The sequence below is a fragment of the Salvia hispanica genome, chromosome 5 (assembly GCF_029641045.1).
Source record: "Salvia hispanica isolate PSC_SH4W2 chromosome 5, Shi_PSC_v1, whole genome shotgun sequence".
NCBI lineage: Eukaryota > Viridiplantae > Streptophyta > Magnoliopsida > Lamiales > Lamiaceae > Salvia > Salvia hispanica.
In genome coordinates this window covers 20325881-20336082 of record NC_142696.1, presented here as the reverse complement: position 1 = coordinate 20336082, position 10202 = coordinate 20325881, and the positions used below count along the sequence as shown (strand labels likewise).

Below are 10202 nucleotides of genomic sequence, written 5' to 3'. Positions count from 1 at the left end.
TCAACACTCAAATGAAACAGTTTTTTGCCGAAAAAGGTCTCATTCACCAAACTTCCTGTGCATATACCCCAGAACAAAATGGTGTCGCTGAAAGGAAAAATAGGATCATTCTAGAAATGACGCGATCAATTATGCTTGATTCTAAAGTACCAAAGTTTTTTTGGCCAGAAGCTGTTGCCACTTCAGTCTATCTTCTTAATAGACTTCCCACAAAAATCCTGAAGCTCCAAACCCCGATCTTTGAGTTATCCAAACTTACCACTGTGCCCGCACCCTTATCCCTTCCACCTCGTATTTTTGGGAGCTCTGTCTTTGTCCACATTCCAAAACATGAACGATCCAAACTTTCTCCTTGTGCAGTTAAATGTGTCTTCATAGGATATGGGATAAATCAAAAAGGCTATAGATGCTTCGATCCAAAGAAAAGACAGATTTTTACTACAATGAATTGTGATTTTTTGGAATCCGAATTTTTTTACCATACCCAACTTACCAGTCAGGGGGAGAAATCTAGTGACCCGCTAAGTTGGTTGCCTATGCCAAATGTCAACATTCCTACTGCAGCTCCACCCGAGTCAACTGTTCCTGCTGCCGAGCAGGCCTCGCACACTCCAATGCAAACCGTGGGGCTCAGTGACACACCCACTATCCCTCCGAAATCTGAGGTAAACATTCCTAGTAATCAAGAAAGTTCTTCTTCTTCTAACAATGATGATACAGAGACGAACGCTATAGATGGGGATACCGGGAGGTACATCTTGCCGGATCGGATCAACAGGGGAATACCACCAAAACGATACTCCCCCGAGAAGGACAGGTCCAGGGCAAGATATGCAATTGGAAATTTTGCCAAGGCCAATCTTTCCAAAATGGCCCGGGCATTTGAAGACGCTCTATACGAAGAAGAAGAGATTCCCCAAACAATTGAGGAAGCATGGAAAAGCAAGAACTGGAGAGAAGCCATGAAGCTGGAAATGGGTGCACTTGCACGAAATAATACATGGGAAAAGTGTACGCTTCCTGAAGGAAAAAGGCCCGTGGGATGTAGATGGGTGTTTACAATCAAAAGGAGACCGGATGGGACGATTGAACGATATAAAGCTCGCCTGGTGGCCAAGGGGTACACACAGACCTACGGTGTTGATTATTCAGAAACTTTCTCACCAGTAGCCAAGATGAACACTGTTCGGGTGTTACTGTCAATCGCAGCAAACAAAGACTGGCCTCTGCATCAACTGGATGTAACCAATGCCTTCCTCCATGGAGAACTGACGAAGGAAGTATATATGGAAGTCCCTCCTGGATTTGGCGAAGAATTTGAAAATGGAGAAGTATGCAAACTGAAAAGAACTCTATATGGGTTGAAGCAATCCCCGAAAGCCTGGTTTGGGAGGTTCACTGAAGCAATGAAGAAATATGACTATTCTCAGAGTAATGCGGATCATACTCTGTTCATCAAAAGAAAAGGAGAAAAGATCACATGCTTGTTGATTTATGTGGATGATATGATCATCACCGGAAATGATTCAGAAGAGATAGAGGTGTTGAAGAAAAACTTGGGATCTGAATTTGAAATGAAAGATTTGGGGTATCTAAAGTATTTCTTGGGAGTTGAAGTAATGAGGTCACCGCAAGGGATTTTCATTAACCAGAAGAAGTACATTTTGGATCTCTTGGCAGAAACTGGAATGGTGGACTGCAAGCCGGCCGAAACACCTATGGCTACAAATCACAACTTGAAAATAAATGAAGAATCAGCATTGGCAGATCGTGGGAGGTATCAACGACTGGTAGGGAAGCTAATCTACTTATCTCATACAAGGCCAGATATAGCCTATGCAGTGAGTGTTGTTAGCCAATTTATGCACCACCCTTAGATCGATCACATGGAAGCAGCGGTTAGAATTGTTAGGTATCTAAAGGGTACCTTTGATCATGGAGTCCTATTCAAAAGAAACGACCACTTGGAGATCCATGGTTACACAGATGCAGATTGGGCAGGGAATCCAGTCGACAGAAGATCAACTGCAGGATATTTCACGTTTGTTGGAGGAAACCTTGTGTCTTGGAGGAGTAAGAAACAGAAAGTCGTAGCATTGTCAAGTGCAGAAGCGGAGTTCAGGGGAATCAGAAGTGGTCTCATGGAAATATTGTGGCTAAGGATTGTTATGAACGAATTAGGCTTGTTATCCCCTAAAACTTGCCAACTTTTTTGTGACAACAAGGCTGCAATTAGCATTTCTGAGAATCCAGTCCAACATGACAGGACCAAGCATGTCGAAGTCGACCGACATTTCATCAAAGAAAACATTGAATCTGGGATTATTGCTTTTCCCTTCGTCCGATCTGGAGATCAACTTGCAGATATTCTTACCAAGGCAGTTGGAGCGAAGAATTTTGCGAATGTGCTCCGCAAGTTAAGTATCGGGAATCCCGTCACTTAACTTGAGAGGGAGTGTTGGAATTAGTAGTTTATACGTTCCAAGACATTGGAAGGATACTTTTATCTTCTCTAGGGAATATGTCATTAGTAGAGTATGTTTCCAAGTATCTATTTCCTAGGTACATTTAAGTAGTCTTCTCCTATATATAGGAGTGTATTTTGTACTCTAAAATAATTAATACAAAACAATGAAATACAATTCCTAGTTCAACATCATATAGTAATAGTCTTAATTATACTTTTAATATTTTTCTTGATTGCTAGGGCTCTGTTAAGCACTTTATATAGCATGCTTGCGCATCACGTCTAGTGAGCACATGATTAATTGATTTTTTCAATTATGTTTTCTTTTATTTTAGTTACGTACTCCCTCCGTCCCCCATTAGGAGTCATACTTCCGTTTCTGCCCTCGTTTTATAAAAATGATAATAAATAGTTAAAGTGGAGAAATGGTAAGGTAAGAGAGAGAATAACGTAGATAAAACTTTTCTCTACATTATTCTCTCTCTTACTTTACCATTTTTCCACTTTAACTATTTATTATCATTTTTATAAAACGAGGGCAGAAACGGAAGTATGACTCCTAATGGGGGACGGATGGAGTATTTTTTATTTCAATTACGTAATTTGTTTTTTAGATTAAATTTTTGTTTATTTGTAAATCAATTTAATTTAAATCTATAAATAAGAAATAATTTGAAAATATGAAAAAATAGATATAACCTCTAAATATATAGTTTAAATACTCAACTTTTTTTTTTGGGTGAAGAAAGTTGGGCACAGCCTATAAACTGATGAATCTATCACAAATAGTGGTAGCAAGCATTCATACCCGGTGGAGGGCCATCTAGAACATGAACTCCTTTATGAAAGCTATATGCATAATGGGAGAGAAAATCTGCAGCAAAATTACCTTCTCTATGCACATGTTGAACTACCACCGACTCAAAATCTTGTAGTCAGCCACGCAACCTCTGCACAATGTTCTGGCAGTTGACAGTTACCTCAAAATTCCACATAATCATGGCAACCCCAACAACACTATCACTTTCCACCACCAGCTTCCGGATGCCCAAATTTTTCGCCAACTGGACTCCATGGAAGAGACACCAAATCTATGCCGTCAAAATTGAACAAACCCCAACATTAGCTACAAAACCAGACCTCCACGCTCCTAACTCATCACGGATAAGACCTCCCCCAAAAGCAAGTCCAGCTCCCCTTTCAAAGACGCATCTGTATTTAACTTACGAAAATCCAGATGTGGAGGTCTCCAACTTATCATAACCGACAATTTAACCTAAGCTGTATCCAAATTATACTGTCCGAGAAGACTCAACTATCTTAACCATATTAATGATCCTACTGATAGTTCCAGCCGGACTTACCCTATCTCCTTTAAAAATAGAATTACATCTTTTCTTCCACAACTACCAGCAACCTATTCCAAACACCGTACGACACCTTACTCCACTACCCATCAAAACCTTAGAACTAATATTTCGAATAATCCACTCCTTCAAATTTATAGAAAGAAGCTTTCAACCTCGTCATATCCCATTAGACCTTTCCATGTTCTTTTCGCATCACTACAGTCACGTAGCATATGTAAGCTATTCTCAGACATGGAGCCACATATACTACATATACTTGAGCTGGAGATTTCTCGCCTTGCTCTCTCCTCATTAACCAAAACTTCGTTGTGCACAAGTAACCAAAGAAACATTTTTACTCATTGGGGGCCATACCAACTCCAAACTCTCATCCAAGGCAAAACAACTCGTGAGCTATCTGCTACCATAGTGTTTACTATGCTTAAATATTTACTTGTGAAACTCACGAATAATTATGTTTTCAATTTATTATTCTTGTTGAGGGTTGCAAATGCTCTAATTAATCTTAAATTGAATAAAATAATTACTTCTTTTGTCCATTAATATATGTCTCATTTTTTTATCGGCTCGGAGTAGGGGTGTCGAAACGGGTAGCGGGTAACGGGTAATTCCCAACCCGACCCGATACCCGGCGGGTATCGGGTACCCGCTACCCGACAGAATCGGGATGCGGGTCGGGGTCGGGTGTTCATCTTTTGGGTTTTGCGGGTATCGGGTATTACCCGATACCCGCTCGGGTATACCCGTTAGTCCCAAAATACCCGATATTTATATAAGTATTTTAGAATTTTTTATTTTTAATGTTAATACCTCCGGTTAGAATATAATTATTTTTATTAATAATTTGGTTCTAAGCATGTTTTATGATATATTTTCTTGGGAGTTAGGGAGCATTTTAGTCTATGGAGCATTTCTTAAGCAACTAATATGAATAATTTGTGTGTTTTATGATTCATTGTCTTGGAGCATTTTAGATTCTATACTGGTAATGACATTTATGCCTAAACTTAAAAGTATGTGACGCACACGCACACGCACAGATGCAACATATTAGTTGTACAAATCCTCATGTGAATTTTGGAATTATAGGAGTGTGCAAATCATATAAAATAGTATACAAATAGTAAAAAAAAAGATTAAAAAAAAAAAAAACACATGTTGCGGGTCGGGTACCCGCGGTGTCGGGTGCGGGATACCCGACTCAGGTATCGGGTTATACCCGACTCAATGCGGGACGGGTATCGGGACAGCCATTTCGGCCGAAATCGGGTACGGGTACCCGACTCGTCGGGTGCGGGTACCCGCGGGTACCCGTTTCGACACCCCTAGCTCAGAGTATATCAAAATTGTGATAAGATTAATTTATACTAGTATACTTCTTTCATGCTATTAAATAGTCCTAATTTTTCTTTGAGTGAACTACAAAAAGATCCCTCGATAAGAGCATCCACAATGGCAGCTCGCGCACTGGCTAGCCGATTCGCGTCGCTAACCGGTCGGCTAGCCGAACCATTGTAATCGACCAACGACTTTTCGGCAAAAAACCGGCGAGCACTACTCGATTTCTAGGCACTGGCCGATGCGCTCGCCGATGCGCTGGCCGCCATTGCAGGCTGGCGATCGACCAGCGCAATTATTTATTTATTTATTTTTGAAAAATTTTGAAACACTATATATACGCGATTTTAGTTTCATTTTCATTTGCACCACTTGTTTTAACGAGTTTTCTCTCTCTCTAACTTTTTGTACAAGAGCAACATCGAGCGATGGACAACAACAACGAGTCCAGTCCGACGACGAGTGGGTCTCAGACTCCCACAGTACCCGTGGGGTTTGGATGGGGGCACATTGGCGGCGGGCCGGTGGGCGGCGGCCAGATGGGCGGGGGGTACAACATGTACCCTTGGCAATAGTTGATGGGATTGATAGCGGGGGGCAGGCCAGCGGAGGGCAAGCAATGCCGGGGTGGGGAGGTATGACGCAGATGATACAACACATGATGCGGATGATGCCAATATGGCAGGGGGGGATGCAGCCCGGGGGGGGGGGGGGGGAGGGGGGGAGGCACGGTATATCGTCCCACTCTTAACTTTTTGACGGCTTCGTCTCACACATCGACCCCAGTGGAGACGCAGTTCAGTGGGGATGACCGTTTCTCATTACATGAGCTGAGGATCGATATCGTGGAGGCGGACACTGCCGTTCCAGCGGGGGAGTAGGGGGGTTGGGTCACGCCGAAGAAGAAGAAGAAGAAGAGCAAGGGAAAGAGCAAGGTGGTCGGCGAGTCATCGCAACCGGCTGTTGACGACACCACCACACGGAGGAAGTGGAGGGAAGAGGAGTACGTCGCCCTGGCCAAGGCGTGGTTGTCGGTTTGCGACGATCCGCTGGTTGCGAACAACCAGTGGATCGTCAATATGTGGGCTAAGATTAGAGCAGCCTACAAGAGGAACTGCCCGCACGGAAAGGACTACACCGGGGAGGAGTGCCGGAAGGGGTGGGAACGCATCAGGGCCGCGGTCGGCCGATTTTCGGGGTTGTACGCCAACGCCCTCCGCATGCAGACTAGTGGGCAGACTGAGGAAGACTGCCGGAGGATAGCGGAGAGTCTGTTCCCCGTGCCGGGGCTTTACAAGGAATTCACCTACTGGAACTGCTATCTTGCTATCTGGTGCTGAAGGACTACGAGAAGTTCCGGGCGGGGGTCGACGCTGGGTGGCTGAAGAAGCAGAAGTTGAACTATTCCAGCAATTACAGCGGAAACAGCGGCGGTTCCCACGACCTCCCCCCGGATGTTGAGAAGTGTCCGTCCCCTCCATCGTTTGCTCGCCGCACTCGCCCGGTTGGCCAAAGGCGGGCGCAACGGGAAGCGAGGGGATCCTCCCTCCTATCGCCCCAGGAGGTCCAGTCGGCACCCCCCACCCGCATACACCTTTCTTTCGCGTAAAAAAATGCGGGAACAGATGTACATGGTCTTCCAAGATTGGAGGGCCGCAACTGACCCAGCGGAGAAGAGGTTTCTTCACTCGATGCTCGAGAGCATGCGGGTCGATTTGGATGCCGCGAGGGCACAGATGGGGGGCTCAAACGCGGGCTCAGATGCCACCGATGTGGAGGTCCCGGGTGGCAGCGGCAACGGCGGCGAGGACGGCGACGGTGATGAGGAGTAGAGAGAGGCGGGACTCGTGTGTAGAAGCCCGATTTTTTTATGTACTTTTATTTTATCTATGCACCTTTTTTTTATTTAAATGAAATGAATGATTTTTCCCGTATATGTCTCGTAAATTTAATTTCGTAATTTATCGTAAATTTAATTCCGTAAATGTAGTTGTTTTTTAATTATTTTTATTGTGGTTAGCCTGTGGCTAGCCTTAGGCTAGCCTATTTGCTTAAAATGATGATGTGGCAAATGGAATTTTAGTGCTGATGACATGGCAGGGAGAGAGAGTGACTAGTCTGTGACTAGTCACGAGATTTTAGAAAATGTTGTTTTGTGTGTTAAGTAGAGAGTAAAATATATTTTTATATATTAATGCGAGAAAAAACTTTTTCGAAAAAAAAGAAATGTGACATCTTTTATAGGTTAAACTAAAAAGATATGTGTAATATCTATCTTGAGATATATAGAGTATTTAATTTCTTATTAATCTCTCTCATTTTCCATTTATTCTTAAATTATTTATTTAACAATAAATATTCAATACACATATCAAACTAAAAATAATACTCCTTCAATACACACATCAAATTAATTTATTATTCATCTCTCTTACACGTCGGCAATTAGATTTCCGAACATATGTCGGGGCCCCGAACAAACTCTCCAGGATAATCCCGCCGGACATATGTCAAAGCCCAGAACAATCTCCTTATGGTCCGATCCTCTCTCTCAACTGTCCGTATGCTCACAACTGAAGATAATTGAATGTTATGAAATTGTTATATCCCATAACTTAATTTTAGATGAATAATCATAGTCATAGCAACCGAACCACATCTAAATGAATTAGGAAATCTCAAGAATCCCGAGCAGCTGATAGCCTCTGGTACAACGGCTTGGTAACATGCAAGAATCTAATTAAAACAAATCTAATGAGTATTATGATAAAAACAAATCTAATGAGACTTGTATGAAAAGCTCACAATGTCGTGAACACAAAAATTATATTGAGGTCCAATGGTCAATTGTATAATATAAATAAATTAAAAATAAAAAAAACAAAACTATATTGAGATCTAACGGTCAATTGATATAAATAAATTAAAAATTAAATATACTAATCGATTGATTAACTTATAATTGACAGACCTCAAATAATATTTTTAAAATTTATAGACCTAATAATTTGACAAAGTTCATGAAAAAAAAATCGTTTCCTTTAATTTTTGAACCTTCTTTTAATTCTCTCTAGACTCCACAGACGATTTGAATAATATATATTGCGAAAAAATAAATTAAGCAGGCAGTTGTGATAATCCAAATACAGTTGAGACTCCACCCAATCTTATCACATATCAACTTATTTGGGAAAGAAGTCAAAGATAAGAGCACTACCTTAAACAAACTGGCAAAACTCCACTTTAAATCAAGTCAAATTCTTTATTCAAATGGGGCAGTAGGTAAGCCTAATTTTTCTAAACAAAATGGTTCTGTTAATTAGCAGAGTCCAATGAATTAGTTGAGAAACTACTACTCCACTAATTCTAACAGTAGCAGCTCTATATAAGAGTCTCCGATTCAATGTAAAATTCACAAAATCCATTAATGCAAATGGCAGAACCAAACCCTTCCAAAAGCGAGAGGAAGAGAGAGAGGCAGCTCATTTCTGTTCCATTCATATGGGAAGAAAAACCTGGGATGCCCAAGAAAGACTGGAAGCCTTTCAGCCGACCGGTCGAGCCTCCTGCGCCACCTCCCAAGTTGGTCGTATCCGTCCCCTTCGGATGGGAAGAGAAGCCTGGGACGCCACTCCCATCCTTCACTCAACCTCCACAACTATTGGCCATTAAATATGGAAACTGGCATGCTAGCTCCATACATAATGATGATCAAGGTGACAGTGAAGGCGATGAATCATCAGAGACGGAGCTCGACACGTGCAGTGTGGGCACTGATGACTCCTTCTGCTCGGCCAAGTCCCTCCTAGCCAATGGCCTAATATCAAGCACAGCAATCGCAAGCGCTGTTCCTGTGCAGCAAACTTGTCTTGCACTGGTGACCACAGATAGCAGCAGACTTGTGCAGAGTCCTGGTTCGCCAGCTTCTGAAACTGACAGCACCTGCAGCTACGCTACTGGCAGCGCGAGCTTGGTAGGAGCTTCCTTCTTGGAGTGGCTCTTCCCTCTGCTGGTGTCGAATTCAAAGGCTCCTTCTCGAGGGAACGATGTAGAAGCTATAGAGTATCAGCGTGGCAGCAACTGCGGTCAAGCCAGAAGGCCGCTGCTGACCCTTGGAGAGTTGATTATGATGAGCCGACGACAGAGCTGCCAAAGGAAAGTCAACAAAATGCATAAGCAGCAATCCATGGTAACCATATTCTTGCTTTAAAACAGAATTACCTCTCGGCTGCAGCAACTAAAGATTGTTTTACTGATGACAGGACTTTATGAGGGGGAATGCCTTTGGTTGCTGCATCTTTCAGTCTGGAAACGGAATCAATCGGTTGCCACTCAAGTGGAAGAGGCAGCTGCAGCTTAAATTGATGTGAAATATCCCCTTCACTCCAAAATTAAATTCAGCATGTAATGTTCATGCTTGTATTATTATGATGTTTCACCAAAGGAAATGTTCCCATTTTCTAATGTATTAGGATTCAGCTTGTTCCCAACAGAGTATCATGTTTGCACTGTCCCCTATTTTCTAAAATTAAATTGAGTTCCATTTATAATTTGTGAAAATGAATGATTGTGAGAATGTAAAATATTCAAGTTTAATTACCGTGTCTTTCACTAAAACACTGACTGCGGAGACTAAAAGGAAACTTGTAATTACGGTCAAATAAAACTTCCATGTTTCAGAAAAATTGAATTGTGATGAATTTGGGAAGTACTCGTATATTAAAAGATTCATTGTTTGTTGTGTTTGGATTAATATTAGTATATGAGCGTAAAATAACAAATACTCCCTCCGTCCCGCTTTAGTAGTCCCATTGACTTTTCTGCCATCTTTTTGTAAAAATGATAAAAAATAGTTAAAGAGGAGAAATGGTAAATTAAGAGAGAAAATAAATAGAGAAGAGTCTTATCTACATTATTGTCTCTCTTACTTTACTATTTCTCCACTTTAACTATTTTTTATCATATTTATAAAAAGAGGACAGAAAAGTCAATGGGACTACTAAAGAGGGACGGAGGGAGCAATATTT

General features: G+C 41.8%; 1 protein-coding gene across 1 annotated transcript; it reads left to right on the top strand.

Moving 5' to 3' along the window:
- Positions 1-8608: 8608 nt before the first annotated feature.
- Positions 8609-9771, top strand: LOC125190947 (hydroxyproline-rich glycoprotein family protein). Its single transcript, XM_048088372.2, has 2 exons — positions 8609-9364; positions 9438-9771. Exons 1-2 carry the CDS (start codon positions 8609-8611, stop codon positions 9543-9545), a joined length of 864 nt encoding a protein of 287 aa, XP_047944329.1. The 3' UTR covers positions 9546-9771.
- The last annotated feature ends 431 nt before the right edge of the window (positions 9772-10202 follow it).